Source organism: Oncorhynchus kisutch, unplaced genomic scaffold (assembly GCF_002021735.2).
Source record: "Oncorhynchus kisutch isolate 150728-3 unplaced genomic scaffold, Okis_V2 scaffold768, whole genome shotgun sequence".
In the NCBI taxonomy this organism is placed as follows: Eukaryota; Metazoa; Chordata; class Actinopteri; order Salmoniformes; family Salmonidae; genus Oncorhynchus; species Oncorhynchus kisutch.
Window position 1 is genome coordinate 82,216 of NW_022262713.1, and position 27,001 is coordinate 109,216.

At 45.7% G+C, this 27,001-nt stretch overlaps 1 protein-coding gene across 2 annotated transcripts in view; it reads left to right on the forward strand.

Annotated features, from left to right (window-relative positions):
* The window catches only part of LOC116361898 (DNA annealing helicase and endonuclease ZRANB3), a 79,491-nt gene that overhangs the window by 15,625 nt on the left and 36,865 nt on the right, over positions 1-27,001 (forward strand). The window contains exons 7-14 of one of the 2 annotated variants that reach the window (XM_031816260.1): positions 639-724; positions 1,067-1,238; positions 10,825-10,959; positions 12,621-12,740; positions 17,020-17,139; positions 21,640-21,819; positions 23,815-23,988; positions 26,000-26,522. In XM_031816260.1, the coding sequence (XP_031672120.1) occupies positions 639-724; positions 1,067-1,238; positions 10,825-10,959; positions 12,621-12,740; positions 17,020-17,139; positions 21,640-21,819; positions 23,815-23,988; positions 26,000-26,522 (1,510 nt within the window). The remainder of the gene's footprint in view (positions 1-638; positions 725-1,066; positions 1,239-10,824; positions 10,960-12,620; positions 12,741-17,019; positions 17,140-21,639; positions 21,820-23,814; positions 23,989-25,999; positions 26,523-27,001) is intronic. The other variant, XM_031816261.1, reaches the window with a different exon arrangement.

The following is a 27,001-nucleotide window of genomic DNA, read 5'->3' on the forward strand; positions in this document are numbered from 1 at the left end:
TCCATTTCCCCGTGTAACAGCAGAGTTTTCTTGGCTCCACTGTGCTGCTACAGTGCTTTGATGAGGACATTCACAGTGGCTGTAGTTATTCACATGGCTGCTGCCTGAAAAGATCCATTTGAATAATTGTCCATTATTATCATCATGGTAGAAATGTTCCGTTTAGTGCCTTGGAGAGTGATGATGGTTAGAATGGAGGGGGTAGAACACATCTGCCACACCTCTCTCACTCACACACACACACACACACACACACACACACACACACACACACACACACACACACACACACACACCTCTCTCACACACACACACACACCTCTCTCACTCACACACACTCACTCACCTCTCACACACACACACACACACACACACACACACACACACACACACACACACACACACACACACACACACACACACACACACACCTCTCTCACTCACACACACTCACTCACCTCTCTCACTCACACACACACACACCTCTCTCACACACACACACCTCTCTCACACACACACCTCTCTCACTCACACACACACACACTCACTCACACTCACACACACACACCTCTCTTACACACACACACACACACACACCTCTCACACACACACACATTACATTTATTATGTTTCCACAGCTCTTTATGCAGATAGAGGCTCTCTATCCTAGGATGTTTGGAACGTGGAGTGACTACGCCAAACAATACTGTAACGCCCACTACAGGTAACGCCCTACACTCACACACTCACTCACTCACTCACTCACTCACTCACACACACACACACACACACACACACACACACACATACATACAAACACACACACAGTAATAATGATCATTGGCATGGTGAAAATGCTACATCTCCCAAAATGACAAACAGCAGTGTGTACATACTGGGCAGTCGCATAATGACACTTTGGTAACAGGAGACAGTGGGACTGTTTATGATCTGTCCCTCTCAGGTTCTTTGGTAACAGGAGACAGTGGGACTGTTTATGATCTGTCCCTCTCAGGTTCTTTGGTAACAGGAGACAGTGGGACTGTTTATGATCTGTCCCTCTCAGGTTCTTTGGTAACAGGAGACAGTGGGACAGTCGTGGTGCCTCTCATCTTGAGGAACTCCACCAGCGTCTCAGTGAGATCATGATCCGGAGGCTGAAGGTCCAGGTCCTCCCCCAGCTACCCCCCAAAATACGCCAGCGCATCCCCTTCGACCTGCCCAAAGACGCTGCCAAGGTAACGGACAGACAGACGGGCAGACAGACCGAAACACACACATACACGCTGACAAACGGCTGGACGGACAGACCCCTCTAGGCAGAGGGGAGACAGGGTGCTAAATATTCAGAAAATATCCCCTCATTATCATATCTCTCTCTCACACTCCCCCACCCTCCCTCTCTTGCTCTCCCATCCTGTTGCTCGGCAATAGTATCCAATTTACACTAGTTATCATTTTATCTCCCATTGCCATATGGTTCTTATTTCAGTCTTGCCCTTTTCCGTTCATAAGTAAAGTAGCCTTTCATACTGATCAGCACTCGCTGTCTGTTCTATAAAACTGAATGCATATTCAAACATTAGCCAGTTCATTTCTATTTCATTTAACTTTATTTCCATCATATCTGTATTTTGTGGGCTCTTTTATCCACCATGAGCTCTGTGGACAGTATACTCAGCTCTCTACCCTGTGAGCTCTATACCTCTCAAATCAAATCAAATGTATTTATATAGCCCTTCGTACATCAGCTGATATCTCAAAGTGCTGTACAGAAACCCAGCCTAAAACCCCAAACAGCAAGCAATGCAGGTGTAGAAGCACGGTGGCTAGGAAAAACTCCCTAGAAAGGCCAATACCTAGGAAGAAACCTAGAGAGGAACCAGGCTATGTGGGGTGGCCAGTCCTCTTCTGGCTGTGCCGGGTGGAGATTATAACAGAACATGGCCAAGATGTTCAAATGTTCATAAATGACCAGCATGTTCGAATAATAATAAGGCAGAACAGTTGAAACTGGAGCAGCAGCACAGTCAGGTGGAAGTTGAAACTGGAGCAGCAGCACGGCCAGGTGGACTGGGGACAGCAAGGAGTCATCATGTCAGGTAGTCCTGGGGCATGGTCCTAGGGCTCAGGTCCTCTGAAAGAGAGAGAGAAAGAAAGAGAGAGAATTAGAGAGAGCATACTTAAATCCACACAGGACACCGGATATGACAGGAGAAGTACTCCAGATATAACAGACTGACCCTAGCCCCCCGACACAAACTACTGCAGCATAAATACTGGGGGCCGAGACAGGAGGGGTCGGGAGACACTGTGGCCCCATCCCATATACCTCTGTACCCTGTGAGCTCTATAGCTCTGTACCCTGTGAGCTCTATATCTCGTGAGCTCTAAACTCTGTGATCTCTATATCCTGTGAGCTCTATACTCTGAGCTGTATAAACTCAGTGTAAACTCCATCATCTCTGAACGAGCTCTCTAGTCTAGTGTGTAAACTCTGAGCTCTATAGCTCTCTACCCTGTGAGATCTAAACTCAGTGTGCTCTATAAACTCAGTGTGAACTCCATAATCTCTTAATTAGCCTCTGTGAGCTCTGTAGTGTGTAAACTACTCTGTAAGCTTCACTCTCCGCTAGCCTCTCTGTGAGCTCTCTAGTGTGTAAACTACTCTGTAAGCTTCACTCTCCGCTAGCCTCTCTGTGAGCTCTCTAGTGTGTAAACTACTCTGTAAGCTTCACTCTCCGCTAGCCTCTCTGTGAGCTCTGTAGTGTGTAAACTACTCTCTAAGCTTCACTCTCCGCTAGCCTCTCTGTGAGCTTCACTCTCCGCTAGCCTCTGTGTGAGCTCTCTAGTGTGTAAACTACTCTCTAACCTTCACTCTCCGCTAGCCTCTCTGTGAGCTCTCTAGTGTGTAAACTACTCTGTAAGCTTCACTCTCCGCTAGCCTCTCTGTGAGCTCTCTAGTGTGTAAACTACTCTGTGAGCTTCACTCTCCGCTAGCCTCTCTGTGAGCTCTCTAGTGTGTAAACTACTCTGTGAGCTTCACTCTCCGCTAGCCTCTCTGTGAGCTCTCTAGTGTGTAAACTACTCTCTAAGCTTCACTCTCCGCTAGCCTCTCTGTGAGCTCTCTAGTGTGTAAACTACTCTGTAAGCTTCACTCTCCGCTAGCCTCTCTGTGAGCTCTGTAGTGTGTAAACTACTCTCTAAGCTTCACTCTCCGCTAGCCTCTCTGTGAGCTCTCTAGTGTGTAAACTACTCTGTAAGCTTCACTCTCCGCTAGCCTCTCTGTGAGCTCTCTAGTGTGTAAACTACTCTGTAAGCTTCACTCTCCGCTAGCCTCTCTGTGAGCTTCACTCTCCGCTAGCCTCTGTGTGAGCTCTCTAGTGTGTAAACTACTCTGTGAGCTTCACTCTCCGCTAGCCTCTGTGTGAGCTCTCTAGTGTGTAAACTACTCTGTGAGCTTCACTCTCTGCTAGCCTCTCTGTGAGCTTCACTCTCCGCTAGCCTCTGTGTGAGCACTCTAGTGTGTAAACTACTCTGTGAGCTTCACTCTCCGCTAGCCTCTCTGTGAGCTCTCTAGTGTGTAAACTACTCTGTGAGCTTCACTCTCCGCTAGCCTCTCTGTGAGCTCTCTAGTGTGTAAACTACTCTCTAAGCTTCACTCTCCGCTAGCCTCTCTGTGAGCTCTCTAGTGTGTAAACTACTCTGTAAGCTTCACTCTCCGCTAGCCTCTCTGTGAGCTCTCTAGTGTGTAAACTACTCTGTGAGCTTCACTCTCCGCTAGCCTCTCTGTGAGCTTCACTCTCCGCTAGCCTCTGTGTGAGCTCTCTAGTGTGTAAACTACTCTGTGAGCTTCACTCTCCGCTAGCCTCTCTGTGAGCTCTCTAGTGTGTAAACTACTCTGTGAGCTTCACTCTCCGCTAGCCTCTGTGTGAGCTCTCTAGTGTGTAAACTACTCTGTGAGCTTCACTCTCTGCTAGCCTCTCTGTGAGCTCTCTAGTAGTGTGTAAACTACTCTGTGAGCTTCACTCTCCGCTAGCCTCTCTGTGAGCTCTCTAGTAGTGTGTAAACTACTCTGTGAGCTTCACTCTCCGCTAGCCTCTCTGTGAGCTCTCTAGTAGTGTGTAAACTACTCTGTGAGCTTCACTCTCCGCTAGCCTCTCTGAGCTCTCTAGTAGTGTGTAAACTACTCTCTAAGCTTCACTCTCCGCTAGCCTCTATGTGAGCTCTCTAGTGTGTAAACTACTCTGTGAGCTTCACTCTCCGCTAGCCTCTCTGTGAGCTCTCTAGTGTGTAAACTACTCTGTGAGCTTCACTCTCCGCTAGCCTCTCTGTGAGCTCTCTAGTAGTGTGTAAACTACTCTCTAAGCTTCACTCTCCGCTAGCCTCTCTGTGAGCTTCACTCTCCGCTAGCCTCTGTGTGAGCTCTCAAGTGTGTAAACTACTCTGTGAGCTTCACTCTCCGCTAGCCTCTCTGTGAGCTCTCTAGTGTGTAAACTACTCTGTGAGCTTCACTCTCCGCTAGCCTCTGTGTGAGCTCTCTAGTGTATAAACTACTCTGTGAGCTTCACTCTCCGCTAGCCTCTGTGTGAGCTCTCTAGTGTGTAAACTACTCTGTGAGCTTCACTCTCTGCTAGCCTCTCTGTGAGCTCTCTAGTAGTGTGTAAACTACTCTGTGAGCTTCACTCTCCGCTAGCCTCTCTGTGAGCTCTCTAGTGTGTAAACTACTCTCTAAGTTTCACTCTCCGCTAGCCTCTCTGTGAGCTCTCTAGTAGTGTGTAAACTACTCTCTAAGCTTCACTCTCCACTAGCCTCTCTGTGAGCTTCACTCTCCGCTAGCCTCTGTGTGAGCTCTCTAGTGTGTAAACTACTCTGTGAGCTTCACTCTCCGCTAGCCTCTCTGTGAGCTCTCTAGTGTGTAAACTACTCTGTGAGCTTCACTCTCCGCTAGCCTCTGTGTGAGCTCTCTAGTAGTGTGTAAACTACTCTGTGAGCTTCACTCTCCGCTAGCCTCTCTGTGAGCTCTCTAGTAGTGTGTAAACTACTCTGTGAGCTTCACTCTCCGCTAGCCTCTGTGTGAGCTCTCTAGTGTGTAAACTACTCTGTGAGCTTCACTCTCTGCTAGCCTCTCTGTGAGCTCTCTAGTAGTGTGTAAACTACTCTGTGAGCTTCACTCTCCGCTAGCCTCTCTGTGAGCTCTCTAGTGTGTAAACTACTCTCTAAGCTTCACTCTCCGCTAGCCTCTCTGTGAGCTCTCTAGTAGTGTGTAAACTACTCTCTAAGCTTCACTCTCCGCTAGCCTCTCTGTGAGCTCTCTAGTAGTGTGTAAACTACTCTGTGAGCTTCACTCTCCGCTAGCCTCTCTGTGAGTTCTCTAGTAGTGTGTAAACTACTCTGTGAGCTTCACTCTCCGCTAGCCTCTCTGTGAGCTCTCTAGTAGTGTGTAAACTACTCTGTGAGCTTCACTCTCCGCTAGCCTCTCTGTGAGCTCTCTAGTGTGTAAACTACTCTCTAAGCTTCACTCTCCGCTAGCCTCTCTGTGAGCTCTCTAGTAGTGTGTAAACTACTCTGTGAGCTTCACTCTCCGCTAGCCTCTCTGTGAGCTCTCTAGTAGTGTGTAAACTACTCTGTGAGCTTCACTCTCCGCTAGCCTCTCTGTGAGCTCTCTAGTAGTGTGTAAACTACTCTGTGAGCTTCACTCTCCGCTAGCCTCTCTGTGAGCTCTCTAGTAGTGTGTAAACTACTCTGTGAGCTTCACTCTCCGCTAGCCTCTCTGTGAGCTCTCTAGTAGTGTGTAAACTACTCTGTGAGCTTCACTCTCCGCTAGCCTCTCTGTGAGCTCTCTAGTAGTGTGTAAACTACTCTGTGAGCTTCACTCTCCGCTAGCCTCTCTGTGAGCTCTCTAGTAGTGTGTAAACTACTCTGTGAGCTTCACTCTCCGCTAGCCTCTCTGTGAGCTCTCTAGTAGTGTGTAAACTACTCTGTGAGCTTCACTCTCCGCTAGCCTCTCTGTGAGCTCTCTAGTGTGTAAACTACTCTCTAAGCTTCACTCTCCGCTAGCCTCTCTGTGAGCTCTCTAGTAGTGTGTAAACTACTCTCTAAGCTTCACTCTCCGCTAGCCTCTCTGTGAGCTCTCTAGTAGTGTGTAAACTACTCTGTGAGCTTCACTCTCCGCTAGCCTCTCTGTGAGTTCTCTAGTAGTGTGTAAACTACTCTGTGAGCTTCACTCTCCGCTAGCCTCTCTGTGAGCTCTCTAGTGTGTAAACGTTACTCGGTGAGCTCTAAATTCTGTGCGCTACGCTCCTCTCTGTATAAGGCTGAAGTAATGAGGTAGAACTCATCCTCTGTTACCTCTGTCGGCCAGAGGAATGCATGGCCTGCACATTCCCTCTTTTCTCTCTCTATGATCTCTCTCTCTCTCTCTCTCTCTCTCTCTCTCTGGGATCTCTCTGTGATCTCTCTCTCTCTGATTCACTCTGATCTCTCTCTCTATGATCTCTCTCTCTCTCTCTCTCTCTCTCTCTCTCTCTCTCTCTGATTCGCTCTGATCTCTCTCTCTGATTCTCTCTCTTTATCTGTCTCTCTCTCTCAGTACAAAGAGACCTCACCTGCTGCTGCACTCAAATCACATGCTGGCAACACACACACACACATACACACACACTCCTCAGCCTATGCTCTCCATTGGCTGGCTAATTTAAGGACTGTATGTATGCAGTCAGTGTGAATGAAATAATTAATTTATGCATGTATGGTGCATTCAGAAAGTATTCAGACCCCTTGACTTTTTCCACATTTTGTTACGTTACAGCCTTATTCTAAAATCGGTTACATTTTTTTTCCAGCAAATCTACACAGAATACCCCATAATGACAAAGCAAAAACAGTTTTTTTAGAAATGTTTGCAAAAGTATTAAAAACAAATACTTTATTTACGTACATATTCAGACCCTTTGCTATGAGGCTCAGCTGCATCCTGTTTCCACTGATCATCCTTGAGACGTTTCTTCAACTTGATTGGAGTCCACCTGTGGTAAATTCAATTGGTTGGAAATGATTGCAGAGTTGTTATAAGTTGTCCATAGAGCTCCCAGACAGGATTGTGTCGAGGCACAGATCTGGAGAAGGGCCTTGGTTAGGGAGGTGACCAAGAACCCGATAGTCACTCTGACAGAGCTCTAGAGTTCCTCTGTGGAGATTGGAAAACCTTCCAGAAGGACAACCATCTCTGCAGCACTCCACCAATCAGGCCTTTATGGTAGAGTGGCCAGATTCTCTGGTCTGATGAAACCAGGATGGAATCTTTGGCCTGAATGCCAAGTGTCAAGTCTGGAGGAAACCTGGCACCATCCCTATACGATGAAGCATGGTGGTGGCAGCATCATGCTGTGGGGATGTTTTTCAGCGGCAGGGACTGGGAGGCTAGTCCGGATCGAGGGAAAGATGAACGGTGGAAAGTGTTCAGGTCCTCAGACTGGGGCGAAGGTTCACCTTCCAACAGGACAACGACCCTAAGCACACAGCCAAGACAACGCAGGTGTGGCTTCAGGACAAGTCTCTGAATGTTCCTCAGTGGCCCAGCCAGAGCCCGGACTTGAACCCGATCGAACATCTCTGAAGAGACCTGAAAATAGCTGTCCAGCGATGCTCACCATCCAACCCGACAGAGCTTGAGAGGATCTGCAGAGAAGAATGGGAGAAACTCCCCAAATACAGATGTGCCAAGCTTGTAGCGTCATACCCAAGAAGACTCGATGCTGTAATCGCTGCCAAAGGTGCTTCAGCAAAGTACCGAGTAAAGGGTCTGAATACTTATGAAAATGTGATATTTGTGTTTTTAATAAATTAGCAAACATTTCTTAAAAACAGTTTTTTGCTTTTTCATTATGGGGTATTGTGTGTAGACTGAAGGAGAAACATAACCATTTAATCCATTTTAGAATAAGGCTTTAACATAACAAAATGTGTAAAAAGTCAAGGGGTCTGAATACTTTCTGAAGGCCCTGTATGTCTAAACATCATAATATATAGCTTGTCTTTGTATTTACATACCAAAGGTAAGGGGACATGTACAGTGCCATGCGAAAGTATTCGACTTTGCAACCATTTTCCACATTTCAGGCTTCAAACATAAAGATATAAAACTATTTTTCTGTGAAGAATCAACAACAAGTGGGACACAATCATGAAGTGGAACGACATTTATTGGATATTTCAAACTTTTTTAACAAATCAAAAACGGAGAAATTGGGCGTGCAAAATTATTCAGCCCCCTTAAGTTAATACTTTGTAGCACCACCTTTTGCTGCGATTACAGCTGTAAGTCGCTTGGGGTATGTCTCTATCAGTTTTGCACATCGAGAGACTGACATTTTTTCCCATTCCTCCTTGCAAAACAGCTCGAGCTCAGTGAGGATGGATGGAGAGCATTTGTGAACAGCAGTTTTCAGTTCTTTCCACAGATTCTCGATTGGATTCAGGTCTGGACTTTGACTTGGCCATTCTAACACCTGGATATGTTTATTTTTGAACCATTCCATTGTAGATTTTGCTTTATGTTTTGGATCATTGTCTTGTTGGAAGACAAATCTCCGTCCCAGTCTCAGGTCTTTTGCAGACTCCATCAGGTTTTCTTCCAGAATGGTCCTGTATTTGGCTCCATCCATCTTCCCATCAATTTTAACCATCTTCCCTGTCCCTGCTGAAGAAAAGCAGGCCCAAACCATGATGCTGCCACCACCATGTTTGACAGTGGGGATGGTGTGTTCAGGGTGATGAGCTGTGTTGCTTTTACGCCAAACATAACGTTTTGCATTGTTGCTAAAAAGTTCAATTTTGGTTTCACCTGACCAGAGCACCTTCTTCCACATGTTTGGTGTGTCTTCCAGGTGGCTTGTGGAAAACTTTAAACGACACTTTTTATGGATATCTTTAAGAAATGGCTTTCTTCTTGCCACTCTTCCATAAAGGCCAGATTTGTGCAATATACGACTGATTGTTGTCCTATGGACAGAGTCTCCCACCTCAGCTGTAGATCTCTGCAGTTCATCCAGAGTGATCATGGGCCTCTTGGCTGCATCTCTGATCAGTCTTCTCCTTGTATGAGCTGAAAGTTTATAGGGACGGCCAGGTCTTGGTAGATTTGCAGTGGTCTGATACTCCTTCCATTTCAATATTATCGCTTGCACAGTGCTCCTTGGGATGTTTAAAGCTTGGGAAATCTTTTTGTATCCAAATCCGGCTTTAAACTTCTTCACAACAGTATCTCGGACCTGCCTGGTGTGTTCCTTGTTCTTCATGATGCTCTCTGCGCTTTTAACGGACCTCTGAGACTATCACAGTGCAGGTGCATTTATACGGAGACTTGATTACACACAGGTGGATTGTATTTATCATCATTAGTCATTTAGGTCAACATTTCTGGAGAGATTTTGCTGCACTGAAAGTAAAGGGGCTGAATAATTTTGCACGCCCAATTTTTACCTGGTTAAATAAAGGCGAAAAAAAAATATATACATTACAAAAATACTTGCAATACAATCAGGTGTATCTGTTGTCTTCTCAGAGCTGCTTCCCTAACTAACTAATACTCCTTCGTACTGCCTTTCTACAGTAATACCCCTAACTCCCCTAAATACTCCTTCCTACTGCCTTTCTACAGTAATACCCCTAACTCCTCTAAATACTCCTTCCTACTGCCTTTCTACAGTAATACCCCTAACTCCCCTAAATACTCCTTCCTACTGCCTTTCTACAGTAATACCCCTAACTCCCCTAAATACTGCCTTTCTACAGTAATATCCCTAACTCCCCTAAATACTCCTTCATACTGCCTTTCTACAGTAATACCCCTAACTCTCCTAAATACTCCTTCATACTGCCTTTCTACAGTAACTCCCCTAAATACTCCTTCATACTGCCTTTCTACAGTAATACCCCTAACTCCCCTAAATACTGCCTTTCTACAGTAATACCCCTAACTCCCCTAAATATTCCTTCACACTGCCTTTCTACAGTAACTCCCCTAAATACTCCTTCATACTGCCTTCCTACAGTAACTCCCCTAAATACTCCTTCACACTGCCTTCCTACAGTAACTCCCCTAAATACTCCTTCGTACTGCCTTTCTACAGTAACTCCCCTAAATACTCCTTCATACTGCCTTTCTACAGTAACTCCCCTAAATACTCCTTCATACTGCCGTTGTACAGTAACTCTCCTAAATACTCCTTCCTACTGCCTTTCTACAGTAACTCCCCTAAATAGTCCTTCATACTGCCGTTGTACAGTAACTCTCCTAAATACTCCTTCATACTACCGTTGTACAGTAACTCCCCTAAATACTCATTGTGTTTCACCTTGAGAACAGACTGTGTGTGATTTATTGTATTGGGATAGTGTGTTCTCCATCTTCAACATCCCCTTGTCACAATCCAGCTATAATTGGGCTAGCCCATGTGACCTACCTAGGCACTACTGACGTGAGAGGAGAGGAGAGGAGAGGAGAGGAGAGGAGAGGAGAGGAGAGGAGAGGAGAGGAGAGGAGAGGAGAGGAGAGGAGAGGAGAGGAGAGGAGAGGAGAGGAGAGGAGAGGAGAGGAGAGGAGAGGAGAGGAGGGGAGGGGAGAAGCGTCTTTGGGAATTGTCTTGTCTTTCGTTTTCTCTCTCCTCCTTTCTCTCCACCTGAAGGAGGAAAAGTAGGGTACCATCCACAGCAACATGTTCTGCCCTTATAGCAAACAGAGAAGAGGGGAAAGAGAAAGAAAGAGACAGGCCTTTTGACGTGTGTGTGGTGTGTGTGTGGTGTGTGTGTGTGCGTGTGCAGGAGGCGAGCGGCAGCTTGGAGGAGTGGGAGCGCCTGATGAGGACGATGGGTTCGGGGGTCTCTGCCACGGACAACCCCTTCACTGAAGTCATGGGGCTCGTGACACGCATGTACAAACAGACCGCCATCGCTAAGGTACAGTGTATATACACACACAGGCACCTAACCCCCTCCTGGCCCAGCACTTCTGCACCGTTCTAGAAAAGGGTCTCTCACTCTCTCACTCTCTAGAGAGGTTGTTTGTTGAAGGGCGATGTCAAAAGGTGAGAAGCATGTTTTTTTTCTTCTCCTCAGATGCAAGGCCCTCCCTCCCATAGGTTATTATGCTTCACATTACTCAGAGCGCATCGCCATGGGAACAGAGTGAAGGTCTGCCACCCCTTAGTGAAAGCATTCTGGCTGGCCATCATAACTCTGGACAGCCATAACTGTGGCCTTTCAATTTCTCTGTTTTTTTCTAAAGTAAACCTTTTCGACACAGCAGACCGAACCCAAATATAGTGGAACCTTTTCAAGGTGTTACTTCTAATGTGGTTGCCATGGTAACGCCACCAGGCAAGAATGTCAGCCGTTAACTTCCAGGTGACTTTAAGTGAAGGAAGCTGACTTGGTACCAAGGATACAAACGTTTTTTCAACAGAAAACAGAAAACAAGCACAGATAGTACCTCCACCTGTTTCGCTCCGTTTTGGACCGTTTTACTTTTGTTTGGTGTCTAACTGAACATGACCCAGGCTCCTCTGTAATAAGGATACCGACACCAAGGTTAACAAAGCCTCAGACTGCCTCCGCCTGCTGAACGTAATCAACGGAGGAATCCTTCCTCACCGGTTGGCTTGTTTCGCTCCGTCTTGTTTGCTGATTGGTTCCTCTCAGTTTCCCTTCCTCCGCTTGATTAAAGTTCACCGTCGCTGTAGACGTGTCATCTTCCTGTCTCATTTCCTCGCCCTTTTGGTTGGCTGCCGCTACACACACTCTGACAGAAAATAACTTTTTTGGGGGGTGAGTGGATACACACACACACACACACACACACATCTCATGTCACTTCTGAAGCGTATGTGAATGCCTGGCGAGTGGACCATGGATGCATCCCAAATGGCACCCTATTCCCTCCATGGTGCCCTACTTTTAACCAGAGCACTATGGGCCTTGGTCAAAAGTAGTGCACTACATAGAGAATAGGGTGTCATGTTGGGACCGAGTTTGGCAGTGTGAAAGGGGACAGGGTTTTTATTTTTACCCCGTCTACCAGCAGCAGCAGATGCTCCCAATTACCCAGAGACCCTGCTGCCTCTGATGATGGACTTTAAAGAGAGATAACATATCACTGCTTCAGTGGACAGGAAGTTTGTGTTGCACTAATTAAACTTCTGCAGAGTTAAAAGCAACCCAGCAACCCAGTAATGAGAAGTTCCCATTAGCAGATGGAGGAGGGGGCTTCTAGCTAGACCTGCTTAGACCTACTTTCATTATCCTCCCTCTGAGAGGAAAGGCCTTCTGATAATTAACAGTCCAAGTCTCTAGGTGAACGAGGAGAGACTGGTGAGAGAGGTCTGAAGTCCAGGAGGTGTGTGGCATGTGGACAGCAGGACAGGACTGTCGATTGGGGGGGGTGTGTATCGTATATGTGGTCCTTCAAGACAAATATATGTGAAGTCTTGAGTATGTGTCTCATAGCAATTCATTCCCTTCCTTCCTGTGGTTGATTTCCCCTGTATGGCCTTCACATAGAGATGTATTCTAATATGTTGTTGTTGCATTTCTATTGGCCCCTCTGTGGTCTCCTCCTATAGGCCGGAGCAGTGAAAGACTACATAAAGATGCTGCTGGAGACTGAGAAGTTAAAGTTCCTGGTGTTCGCTCATCACCTGACCATGCTACAGGCATGTACCGAGGCTGTCATCGAAGCCAAGGTAACGGTTGTTCACTCATCACAACTAATGGACACGCACACCTCTCCCACTGTTCAGCAGCCCCTCTGTCACAAATTCCCCACTAAGGGGCCATCTCTGTCCCTCTCCCTGACACAGCACACAGATGTGCCCTCAGGCACTTTCTCAGACCTGTCAAACTATTATGGAGATTGTTCCATACCTGTCTTCAAATCCTAAACCACTTAAAGGTTGAGGAAGTTACTCTAGAAGCTAGCACATTCATTACTTACCAACAACTGCTGCAAATTCCCCTAAAACTACATCACATATTGAAGTTGACATTTCTTCTGTTGTCTAACAACACTTTCATGAATCTAGGAAAGTTGTGTGGTTCAAGAGTGCAGTATTTTGTTGTTTTATAGTGAAACATGTTTGCTAGCTAAGGATGATTTCAGCTAATAGGGAAAAGTATCTAACAAAATAACTACACTGAACACAAATATAAAGCAACTGAGTTACAAAACCCTGATGTTGTCGTCACAGCCCTGTAGGGATCATGATTCCCAGGCGTGGGGGTCATAGATTCCCAGGCGTGGGGGTCATAGACTGTCACTGTTTACACAACGCCAGTGAGTTCCACCCTGTAGCTGCAGGTAACCTAGCGGTTCGGAGCATTGGGCCAGTAACCGAAAGGTTCCAATCCCAGAGCGGACGAGGTGAAAAATCTGTCGATCTGCCCTTGAGCAAGGCACTTAACCCAAATTACTCCTGTAAGTCCCTCTGGGTAAGAGCGTCGGCTAAATGAATAAAATGTAGATGCCCTGTGTGTGTTTGGCTCTGAGTGCAGAATGGCAGATACAGTGGAGACAGCAGCAGATACATGCTAGTGTTGTGTATATGTGTACTTTCCCCTCAAGTCTATACATGTTAGTGTTGGGTACATGTGTACTTTCCCCTCAAGTCTATACATGTTAGTGTTGGGTACATGTGTACTTTCCCCTCAAGTCTATACATGTTAGTGTTGGGTACATGTGTACTTTCCCCTCAAGTCTATACATGTTAGTGTTGGGTACATGTGTACTTTCCCCTCAAGTCTATACATGTTAGTGTTGGGTACATGTGTACTTTCCCCTCAAGTCTATACATGTTAGTGTTGGGTACATGTGTACTTTCCCCTCATGTCTATACATGTTAGTGTTGGGTACATGTGTACTTTCCCCTCAAGTCTATACATGTTAGTGTTGGGTACATGTGTACTTTCCCCTCAAGTCTATACATGTTAGTGTTGGGTACATGTGTACTTTCCCCTCATGTCTATACATGTTAGTGTTGGGTACATGTGTACTTTCCCCTCATGTCTATACATGTTAGTGTTGGGTACATGTGTACTTTCCCCTCAAGTCTATACATGTTAGTGTTGTGTACATGTGTACTTTCCCCTCAAGTCTATACATGTTAGTGTTGGGTACATGTGTACTTTCCCCTCAAGTCTATACATGTTAGTGTTGGGTACATGTGTACTTTCCCCTCAAGTCTATACATGTTAGTGTTGGGTACATGTGTACTTTCCCCTCAAGTCTATACATGTTAGTGTTGGGTACATGTGTACTTTCCCCTCAAGTCTATACATGTTAGTGTTGGGTACATGTGTACTTTCCCCTCAAGTCTATACATGTTAGTGTTGGGTACATGTGTACTTTCCCCTCATGTCTATACATGTTAGTGTTGGGTATATGTGTACTTTCCCCTCAAGTCTATACATGTTAGTGTTGGGTACATGTGTACTTTCCCCTCAAGTCTATACATGTTAGTGTTGGGTACATGTGTACTTTCCCCTCAAGTCTATACATGTTAGTGTTGGGTACATGTGTACTTTCCCCTCAAGTCTATACATGTTAGTGTTGGGTACATGTGTACTTTCCCCTCAAGTCTATACATGCTAGTGTTGTGTATATGTGTACTTTCCCCTCAAGTCTATACATGTTAGTGTTGTGTATATGTGTACTTTCCCCTCAAGTCTATACATGTTAGTGTTGGGTACATGTGTACTTTCCCCTCAAGTCTATACATGTTAGTGTTGGGTACATGTGTACTTTCCCCTCAAGTCTATACATGTTAGTGTTGGGTACATGTGTACTTTCCCCTCATGTCTATACATGTTAGTGTTGGGTACATGTGTACTTTCCCCTCATGTCTATACATGTTAGTGTTGGGTACATGTGTACTTTCCCCTCAAGTCTATACATGTTGAACCAGCCACTGGCAGTGATACCACTCACACTTGTGTTTTCACTAGAACAGACTATGTAGAAACTCAAAGGGAAGGGATCACTGTCGCTTCCTCTCTTTCCAACCAAGGAGAGAGGAGATTCAGCAACACTGAATGTGGAATTTATTTAATTACTTTTTTTATGAACCAATTACTTTTTAGCAATAAAGAAGCTTTAAAATAAAAAATAAAACATTTTATTCCATTTGTTCTCCAAGTGTTGCTGAATCTCATCTCCAATTATGTAGAAACTCAAAACAGAAGTTTGTAAAATGCACACACACACACACACACACACACACACACACACACACACACACACACACACACACACAATTTTTATTTTAAGCCAGTTTCATGCGTTTCTCAGCTCGATGGCAGTGATGTGAGAGGAAGGGTATAGGTGTCGTCTGCTGTTATCTGATACGTGATCAAGTGTGATCACATCTTCTAATTTGAGAAGTCTCCCACTCGCTGAAGCATCATCATCACCCATTAACAGGAACAAGACTAAAATAAGGAGCTGCATGCTGCCGTGATGAACTACAGCCGTGAGAACGGGGAGAGAGACGGAGGGGGAGACGGGGAGAGAGACGGAGGGGGAGACGGGGAGAGAGACGGAGGGGGAGACGGGGAGAGACGGAGGGGGAGACGGAGGGGGAGACGGGGAGAGAGACGGAGGGGGAGACGGGGAGAGAGACGGAGGGGGAGACGGGGAGAGAGACGGAGGGGGAGACGGGGAGAGAGACGGAGGGGGAGACGGGGAGAGAGACGGAGGGGGAGACGGGGAGAGAGACGGAGGGGGAGACGGGGAGAGAGACGGAGGGGGAGACAGAGGGCGGGAGACACGACTAATCCAATCAAATCAAAATCAAATCGATGACATCACTGCGACAGGTGTATTAGAACACTACATTGTTCTTCCTGTATATGGGTACAGTCTGTGTGGAGTGGAATTGACTAAATGTCAAATCAAATGTTATTGGTCACATACACGTGTTTAACAGATGTTATTGCTGGTGTAGAGAAATGCTTGTGCTTCTATCTCCGACAGTGCAGTAATATCGAACAAGTAATATCTAACCATTACACAACATATACCCAATACACACACACCTAGTAAAGGAATGGAATTAAACCTATACAAATATATGGACATGCAATGTGAGAGCGGTATAGAATAAGATATAGTATAGGATACAGTATATACATATGAGATGGGTAATGAAAGATATGTAGACATTATTAAAGTGTCTAGTGTTCTATTTATTAAAGTGGCCAGTGATTTCAAGTCTATGTATATAGGCAGCAGCCTCTCAATGTTAGTGATGCTGTTTAACAGTCTGATGGCCTTGAGATAGAAGCTGTTTTTCAGTCTCTCTGTCCCTGCTTTGATGCACCTGTACTGACGTCACCTTCTGGATGATAGCGGGGTGAACAGGCAGTGGCTCGGGTGGTTGTTGCCCTTGATGATCTTTTTGGCCTTCCTGTGACATTGGGTGCTATAGGTGTTCTGGAGGGCAGGTAGTTTGCCCCCCGGTGATGTGTTGGGCAGACCGCACCACCCTCTGGAGAGCCCTGCGGTTGTGGGCGGTGCGGTTGCCGTACCATACGGTGATACAACCCGACAGGATGCTCTCGATTGTGCATCTGTAGAAGTTTGAGGGTTTTAGGTGACAAGCCCCATTTTCTTCACCACACTGTCTGTGTGAGTGGACCATTTCAGCTTGTCAGTGACGTGTACACCGATGTATTAGTAAATGGTTGTTTTTCTAAACAGCAATGCTATAGGATGTTGCTGTCGTTTTAGTGGTGGGTTCAGAGGTCAAGGTTTTAATCAGCGCTGACATTTACCTCTCTCCCTATCTCCTCTCTCTCTCAGGCCAGTTACATCCATATCATTGGCAGTGTCCCATCAGTAATGACCACGCTCTCCCTCTCCCCCCTCTCTCTCAGGCCAGTTACATCCATATCATTGGCAGTGTCCCATCAGTAATGACCACGCGCTCCCTCTCTCCCCATCCCCCCCCCCCCCCCCCCCTCTCTCAGGCCAGTTACATCCGTATTGATGGCAGTGTTCCGTCCTCAGAGCGTATCCACTTGGTTCACCGGTTCCAGAATGACCCTGAGACGCGCGTGGCCGTCCTCAGCATACAGGCAGCTGGGCAGGTACTGCACGTACAGACCATAGAAACACTGATGATAGAATAGTGATTATATTTCTACGGTACAGACCCTCTACTGGGCATATACATCCACCATGTCCTAATTCCAGTCCCTGTAACACTGTACATCCACCATGTCCTAATTCCAGTCCCTGTAACACTATACATCCACCGTGTGTCCTAATTCCAGTCCCAGTAACACTATACATCCACCATGTGTCCTAATTCCAGTCCCTGTAACACTATACATCCACTACGTGTCCTAATTCCAGTCCCAGTAACACTATACATCCACTACGTGTCCTAATTCCAGTCCCTGTAACACTGTACATCCACCATGTGTCCTAATTCCAGTCCCTGTAACACTGTACATCCACCATGTGTCCTAATTCCAGTCCCAGTAACACTGTATACATCCACCATGTGTCCTAATTCCAGTCCCAGTAACACTGTACATCCACCATGTCCTAATTCCAGTCCCAGTAACACTGTACATCCACCATGTCCTAATTCCAGTCCCAGTAACACTGTACATCCACCATGTCCTAATTCCAGTCCCTGTAACACTGTACATCCACCATGTCCTAATTCCAGTCCCAGTAACACTGTACATCCACCATGTCCTAATTCCAGTCCCAGTAACACTGTACATCCACCATGTCCTAATTCCAGTCCCTGTAACACTGTATACATCCACCATGTCCTAATTCCAGTCCCTGTAACACTGTACATCCACCATGTCCTAATTCCAGTCCCAGTAACACTGTACATCCACCATGTCCTAATTCCAGTCCCAGTAACACTGTACATCCACCATGTCCTAATTCCAGTCCCTGTAACACTGTACATCCACCATGTCCTAATTCCAGTCCCAGTAACACTGTACATCCACCATGTCCTAATTCCAGTCCCAGTAACACTATACATCCACCATGTCCTAATTCCAGTCCCTGTAACACTGTACATCCACTACGTGTCCTAATTCCAGTCCCAGTAACACTATACATCCACCATGTCCTAATTCCAGTCCCAGTAACACTTTTTGATTGATATGGTCCAGTTTATTTGTTATGTGTAATAAATGGATAGGAAGTCTTTCTTTCCAGAGCTCTCAAATTAAAACGAGCATTAAAAACAGTGAGAAAGTTCTTGACTAATGGCCTAAACTCACTAAAGGCGAGCATGCGAAGCGTGTGTGTGAATTTATTTTAGAATCTGTTGTTTTGAATTCTAATGACCCAACCGAAGCGGGGCGGGCAGGTTGTCCTCTTTGACACCTCACTCAATTAAAACGTGTCTCCATTTTTGTGTTGTGTTGTGTCGCTAGAGATGTATTCACACAAAACAATACCAACTTTTTTCCCGAGCTCATTTGAATTGGAAGAGGTAGCTAAGGGTTAAGGCTTTACTATACATGCTAAATTACACCAATTCATCCACTTATGGAAACAACATTGCTATCAGCAAAGCTGATTGGAGGTGTGGTCCTCTGTAGCTCAGTTGGTAGAGCATGGTGCTCCTTCCCGTAGCTCAGTTGGTAGAGCATGGCGCTCCTTCCTGTAGCTCAGTTGGTAGAGCATGGCGCTCCTTCCCGTAGCTCAGTTGGTAGAGCATGGCGCTCCTTCCCGTAGCTCAGTTGGTAGAGCATGGCGCTCCTTCCCGTAGCTCAGTTGGTAGAGCATGGCGCTCCTTCCCGTAGCTCAGTTGGTAGAGCATGGCGCTCCTTCCTGTAGCTCAGTTGGTAGAGCATGGCGCTCCTTCCCGTAGCTCAGTTGGTAGAGCATGGCGCTCCTTCCTGTAGCTCAGTTGGTAGAGCATGGCGCTCCTTCCTGTAGCTCAGTTGGTAGAGCATGGCGCTCCTTCCTGTAGCTCAGTTGGTAGAGCATGGCGCTCCTTCCTGTAGCTCAGTTGGTAGAGCATGGCGCTCCTTCCTGTAGCTCAGTTGGTAGAGCATGGCGCTCCTTCCTGTAGCTCAGTTGGTAGAGCATGGCGCTCCTTCCTGTAGCTCAGTTGGTAGAGCATGGCGCTCCTTCCTGTAGCTCAGTTGGTAGAGCATGGCGCTCCTTCCTGTAGCTCAGTTGGTAGAGCATGGCGCTCCTTCCTGTAGCTCAGTTGGTAGAGCATGGCGCTCCTTCCTGTAGCTCAGTTGGTAGAGCATGGCGCTCCTTCCTGTAGCTCAGTTGGTAGAGCATGGCGCTCCTTCCTGTAGCTCAGTTGGTAGAGCATGGCGCTCCTTCCTGTAGCTCAGTTGGTAGAGCATGGCGCTCCTTCCTGTAGCTCAGTTGGTAGAGCATGGCGCTCCTTCCTGTAGCTCAGTTGGTAGAGCATGGCGCTCCTTCCTGTAGCTCAGTTGGTAGAGCATGGCGCTCCTTCCTGTAGCTCAGTTGGTAGAGCATGGCGCTCCTTCCTGTAGCTCAGTTGGTAGAGCATGGCGCTCCTTCCTGTAGCTCAGTTGGTAGAGCATGGCGCTCCTTCCTGTAGCTCAGTTGGTAGAGCATGGCGCTCCTTCCTGTAGCTCAGTTGGTAGAGCATGGCGCTCCTTCCTGTAGCTCAGTTGGTAGAGCATGGCGCTCCTTCCTGTAGCTCAGTTGGTAGAGCATGGCGCTCCTTCCTGTAGCTCAGTTGGTAGAGCATGGCGCTCCTTCCTGTAGCTCAGTTGGTAGAGCATGGCGCTCCTTCCTGTAGCTCAGTTGGTAGAGCATGGCGCTCCTTCCTGTAGCTCAGTTGGTAGAGCATGGCGCTCCTTCCTGTAGCTCAGTTGGTAGAGCATGGCGCTCCTTCCTGTAGCTCAGTTGGTAGAGCATGGCGCTCCTTCCTGTAGCTCAGTTGGTAGAGCATGGCGCTCCTTCCTGTAGCTCAGTTGGTAGAGCATGGCGCTCCTTCCTGTAGCTCAGTTGGTAGAGCATGGCACTTGTAAAGCCGGGGTGGTGGGTTCCATTCCCGTGACCACCCATATGTCAAATGTGTGCATGACTGTGAGATAAAAGCTTAGATGATATTATAATATTACAGTTGAAGTCGGAAGTTTACGTACATCTTAGCTAAATACATTGAACTCAGTTTTCACAATTGCTGACATTCCCTGTTTTAGGTCAGTTAGGATCACCACTTTATTTTAAGAATGTGAAATGTCAGAATAATAGTAGAGAGTGATTTTTTTTCAGCTTCTATATCTTTCATAAAATTCCCAGTGGGTCAGAAGTTTACATACACTCAATTAGTATTTGGTAGCATTGCCTTTAAATTGTTTGACTTGGGTCAAACACTTCAGGTAGCCTTCCAAAAGCTTCCCAACATTAAGTTGGGTGAATTCTTGCCCGTTCCTCCTGACAGAGCTGGTGTAACTGAGTCAGGTTTGTAGGCCTCCTTGCTCGCACACGCTTTTTCAGTTCTGCCCACAAATGTTCTATAGGATTGAGGTCAGGGCTTTGTGATGGCCACTCCAATACCTTGACTTTGTTGTCCTTAAGCCATTTTGCCACAACTTTGGAAGTATGATTGGGGTCATTGTCCATTTGGAAGACGATCTTTGTCCCCATGTGCAGTTGCAAACCGTAGTTTGGCTTTTTTATGGAGGTTTTGGAGCAGTGGCTTCTTCCTTGCTGAGCAACCTTTCAGGTTATGTTGATATAGGACTCGTTTTACTGTGGATATAGAGACTTTTGTACCCGTTTCCTCCAGCATCTTTTACAAGGTCCTTTTGTTCTGGGATTGATTTGCACTTTTCGCACCAATGTACGCTCATCTCTAGGAGACAGAACGCGTTTCCTTCCTGAGCGGTATGACAGCTGCGTCGTCCCATGGTGTTTATACTTGCGTACTAATGTTTGTACAGATGAATGTGGTACCTTCAGGCGTTTGGAAATTGCTCCCAAGTATGAACCAGACTTGTGGAGGTCTCCAATGTTTTTTTCTGAGGTCTTGGCAGATTTCATTTGATTTTCCCATGATGTCAAGCAAAGAGGCACTGAGTTTGAAGGTAGGCCTTGAAATACATCCACAGGTGCACCTCCAATTGCCTCAAATGATGTCAATTAGCCAGAAGCTTCTAAAGCCATGACATTTTCTGGAATTTTCCAAGCTGTTTAAATGAACAGTCAACTTAGTGTATGTAAACTTCTGACCCACTGGAATTGTGATACAGTGAATTATAAGGGAAATAATCTGTCTGTAAACAATTGTAAGAAAAATTACGTGTCATGCACAAAGTAGATGTCCTAACCGACTTGTCAAAACTATAGTATGTTAACAATACATTTGTGGAGTGGTTGAAAAACGAGTTTTAATGACTCCAACCTAAGTGTATGTAAACTTCCGACTTCAACTGTATCTGTACTATCCTGCTAGCATACAGTCACTGCTCTGCCTGTTCCCGTACTGTTCACCCTCCTCGCTCTGCCTGTTCCCGTACTGTTCTCCCGCCTCTCTCTGCTTTCTCCGCCTGTCTGCTTCCGGAGAGTTCTTCCCTTAAGTGAGTGTGTCCTGTGTGTTCTGTGGTGTCCAGGGCCTGACGTTCACAGCAGCCACTCACGTGGTGTTTGCTGAGCTGTACTGGAACCCTGGCCATGTGAAGCAGGCTGAGGACCGGGCGCACCGCATCGGACAGACCGCCTCCGTCCACGTGCACTACCTCATCGCCAAGGGAACCTTTGACACCGTCATGTGGGGCATGCTCAACAGGAAGGTGTGTGTGTGTTTAGTTTTAACTGGAAGGAAGGTACTTTTCATAGAAATACAGTACCAGTCAAAAGTTGACACACGTATCCAAGGGTTTTTCTTTATTTTTACTATTTTCTATGTTGTAGAATAATAGTGGACATCAAAACTATGAAACAACACATATGGAATCATGTAGTAGCCAAAAAAGTGTTAAACAAATCAACATATATTTTAGATTCTTCAAAGTAGTCACCCATTTGCCTTGATGACAGCTTTGCACACTCTCGGCATTCTCTCAACCAGCTACATGAGGAATGCTTTTCCAACTGTCTTGAAGGAGTTCCCACATATGCTGAGCACTTGTTGGCTGCTTTTCCTTCACTCTGCGGTCTAACTCATCCCACACCATCTCAATTGGATTGAGGTCGGGTGATTGTGGAGGCCAGGTCATCTGATACAGCACTCCATCACTCTCCTTGGTCAAATATTACTGTTGGGTCTTTGTCCTGTTGAAAAACAAGTGATAGTCCCACTAAGCGCAAACCAGATGGGATGGCGTATCGCTGCAGAATGCTGTGGATCCATGCTGGTTCAGTGTTCTTTGAATTCTAAATGAATCACTTACAGTATTACCATCACACCACCTCCTCCATGCTTCACCAGTCATGTTCATTGCTTGTGTTTCTTGGCCCAAGCAAATCTCTTCTTCTTATTGGTGTCCTTTAGTAGTGGTTTCTTTGCAGCAATCTGACCATGAAGGCCTGATTCTGTCCTCTGAACAGTTGATGTTGAGATGTGTCTGTTAGTTGAACTCTGTGAAGCATTTATTTGGGCTGCAATCTGATGTGCAGTTATCTCTAATCAACTTATCCTCTGCAGCAGTCTTCCTTTCCTGTGGTGATCCTCTTGAGAGCCAGTTTCATCAAAGCGCTTGATGGTTTTTGCGACTGCTTGAAGAAATATTCAATGTTCTTGAAATGTTCCGTATTGACTGACCTTCATGTCTTAAAGTAATGATGCACTGTCGTTTCTCTTTGCTTATTTGGTCTGTTCTTGCCATAATATGGACTTGGTCTTTAACCAAATAGGGCTATCTTCTGTATACCACCCCTACCATGTCACAACACAACTGATTGGCTCAAATGCATTAAGAAGGAAATAAAATCGACAAATGTAACTTTCAACAAGGCACACCTGTTAATTGAAATGCATTCCAGGTGTCGACCTCATGAAGCTGGTTGAGAGAATGCCAAGAGTGTACAAAGCTGTCATCAAGGCAAAGGGTGGCTAATTTGAAGAATCTAAAATATACTTTGATTTGTTTAACACTTTTTTGGTTACTACATGATTCCATATGTGTTATTTCATAGTTTTGATGTATTCACTATTAAAAATAAAGAAAAACCCTTGAATGAGTAGGTGTGTCCAAACTTTGACTGGTACTGTAGATTTACTTAAAGGGACAGCACAAAGCCCCGAGACCACCTTGTCATTTTGACTGGTACTGTAGATTTACTTAAAGGGACAGCACAAAGCCCCGAGACCACCTTGTCATTTTGACTGGAACACAGTGGGTTGAATAGCGGGTTCACTCAATATATCTGTAATTCTATGGGGTACTAATATCCACTGCAGGACCACCGTTTCCAATGAACTGGATTTGAATCAATAAAATGACCGCCTTCCTTCTTTAGAAAAAAACTTTTAAAGACCATTACAGATGTATCAGAGTGAGGTTGTTGATCTTGGTGTTTATTTGTTGTTTATTGACCTTGTTGTTGTTAATTATGCTGCAAAGAACAGAGCAGTTTATGGTCACATTCATTAGTGCACATTGTAGCAAAACAAGTGTTTCTTATTGGATAAGTCCTGCGTGCGGCTCCCTGATTTAGTCAATTTTCTGCCATTAAGTGCTTAAAAGGAAAATGCTTCTTGAAAGTCCAAAACATTTTATTTTTGAGTGGAGTTTCCCTGTACGTGTTGTTCTGATAGGAGACTGTGTGTGTGTTGTTGTTGACAGGAAACGGTAACGGGCAGTACTCTGAACGGTAAGAAGGAGTACTTAAAGGCAGAGTTGGGGGATAAGGACAAATGGGACTTCCTGAATTTCGCTGAGGCGTGGACACCAAGCGAGACGACCCTGGCAGCAGGAGGAGTGGTTGACAATGACAAAGATCCTGTGTTCTTTAACCATGTGAGTCACTGGTCTAGTGATCTGGGTTCTTTAACCATGTGAGGCACTGGTCTAGTGATCTGGGTTCTTTAACCATGTGCGGCACTGGTCTAGTGATCTGGGTTCTTTAACCATGTGAGGCACTGGTCTAGTGATCTGGGTTCTTTAATGTGTGTGCAGATGGTGTTCTAACACTGGGAAGGTTTTGAATCCTAGCAATCATACTGCTACTTTATGTTTATGTCTGTCTAACAGTATAGACATGTAGGTGCATCATACATATCACTAAACAATAATGTAGTATACATATCACTAAACGATAATGCATTATACATATTACTAAACGATAATGCATTATACATATTACTAAACGATAATGCGTTATACATATCTCCAAATGATAATGTATTATGCATATCACTAAACGATAATGTGTTATATATAGTATTAAACAATAATGCATCATACACATTACTAAACGATAATGTATATCGCTAAAGGATCATGTAGTATACACATCACTAAACGACAATGTATCATATATATTACTAAACGATAATGTATCATACATATTACTAAACGATAATGCATCATACATATTACTAAATGATAATGCATCATTATCTGGAAACCATCTTAAACTGCTATTATTTATGAATATAATGTGTTAGTTCTCTCTCTCAAAAGAGGTCTAAAGGGACAAAATGAACTCTGACATGATACTGTTAGATCAGATGAATGACAGGCTTTACAACAGATCAGATGAAGGACAGGCTTTACAACAGATCAGATGAAGGACAGGCTTTACAACAGATCAGATGAAGGACAGGCTTTACAACAGATCAGATGAATGACGTGCTTTACAACAGATCAGATGAATGACGTGCTTTACAACAGATCAGATGAATGATAGGCTTTACAACATATCAGATGAATGACGTGCTTTACAACAGATCAGATGAATGACGTGCTTTACAACAGATCAGATGAATGACGTGCTTTACAACAGATCAGATGAATGACGTGCTTTACAACAGATCAGATGAATGACGTGCTTTACAACAGATCAGATGAATGACGTGCTTTACAACAGATCAGATGAAGGACGTGCTTTACAACAGATCAGATGAAGGACCGGCTTTACAACAGATCAGATGAAGGACATGCTTTACAACAGATCAGATGAAGGACAGGCTTTACAACAGATCAGATGAAGGACAGACTTTTACAACAGATCAGATGGACAGGCTTTACAACAGATCAGATGAAGGACAGGCTTTACAACAGATCAGATGAAGGACAGGCTTTACAACAGATCAGATGAATGACAGGCTTTACCACAGTCTTACCGTGACTCTATCCCTCCTCTCTGCAGTTTGAGAAGGACAGGCTTTACAACAGATCAGATGAAGGACCGGCTTTACAACAGATCAGATGAAGGACATGCTTTACAACAGATCAGATGAAGGACAGGCTTTACAACAGATCAGATGAAGGACAGACTTTTACAACAGATCAGATGAAGGACAGGCTTTACAACAGATCAGATGAAGGACAGGCTTTACAACAGATCAGATGAAGGACAGGCTTTACAACAGATCAGATGAATGACAGGCTTTACCACAGTCTTACCGTGACTCTATCCCTCCTCTCTGCAGTTTGAGAAGGACAGGCTTTACAACAGATCAGATGAAGGACAGGCTTTACAACAACAGATCAGATGAAGGACATGCTTTACAACAGATCAGATGAAAGACCGGCTTTACAACAGATCAGATGAAGGACATGCTTTACAACAGATCAGATGAAGGACAGGCTTTACAACAGATCAGATGAAGGACAGACTTTTACAACAGATCAGATGAATGACAGGCTTTACAACAGTCTTACCGTGACTCTATCCCTCCTCTCTGCAGTTTGAGAAGGACAGGCTTTACAACAGTCTTACCGTGACTCTATCCCTCCTCTCTGCAGTTTGAGAAGGACAGGCTTTACAACAGTCTTACCGTGACTCTATCCCTCCTCTCTGCAGTTTGAGAAGGACAAACAGCACGACATCCGTTCGTTCTTCTCTCCGGACGCGGGTAAAGAGAAGAAGAGGAAAAGAACAGAGGTTTGCCTTTCCCCCGTTACCCCCTCAGAGAAGGAGGGTTCTATAGATGTGGAGAACTCAGAGAGTGACAAGGAGAAAAACTACAACTCCCAAGATCCCCCTGACCTCCAGGACCTAGACTTCTCTCCCCAGGTGAAGAGGCTGCGGCTGCCCACCTCCACCCTCACCCCCAGCGCTACCCACAGCCCCAGGTCTCGTCTTGGGGGGAAACGGAGGTCCCTCCATGGGGGGAGAGACACCAGCAGCAGCCCCCTGGCCTCTCTGTTTACCCCCCGTCGGCTCTCTGAGAAAGGGACCCCGAAACCAAGGTTGAGCCCCAGACCAGGACCACCAGATCAGGGGAAGGGAGATGAGTGGAGCTGTGGGGCCTGTACTTACTCCAACAGCATCCTTCTCCTTTACTGTGAGGTGTGTGAGTCCCCACTCCACAGGCCCAGCACTGGTGAGTACACACACACACACACACATACACACACACACATACACACACACACACACACACACGTTGGCAGGCGTAACATACACCAAGTCAGAAATAGACCAGCGTGACAACGTGTCTCTGCTAGATGACAACGAGTAGAAGAGGACGCAACACACTGTTCACCTGACTGTCAAGTGAGAAACAGTCACAAGGCCTGTTCTCGTTGTGCAGCGAGCGTCTCAAAGTTTACAAAGTAAAGTTGATGAATTGGCCCCGGCTGAAGTTAAAGTTCCCCAAGGCACTCTGGCTGACTATCTAATAGGACTGGGAGAAGGAAGGTAACTGTCTCTCCTCAAACACAGACACCTCCTGGTTCAGTTGGCAGTACCGGGGGGAAGTGGAGGGCGTAAAGAGGGGGGTGAAGGAGGGTTGAGATCAGTCCTCAGTCTTTAAAGGATTCTTCCATCCATCACGACCGAGCGGCACAGGGAATTCACACA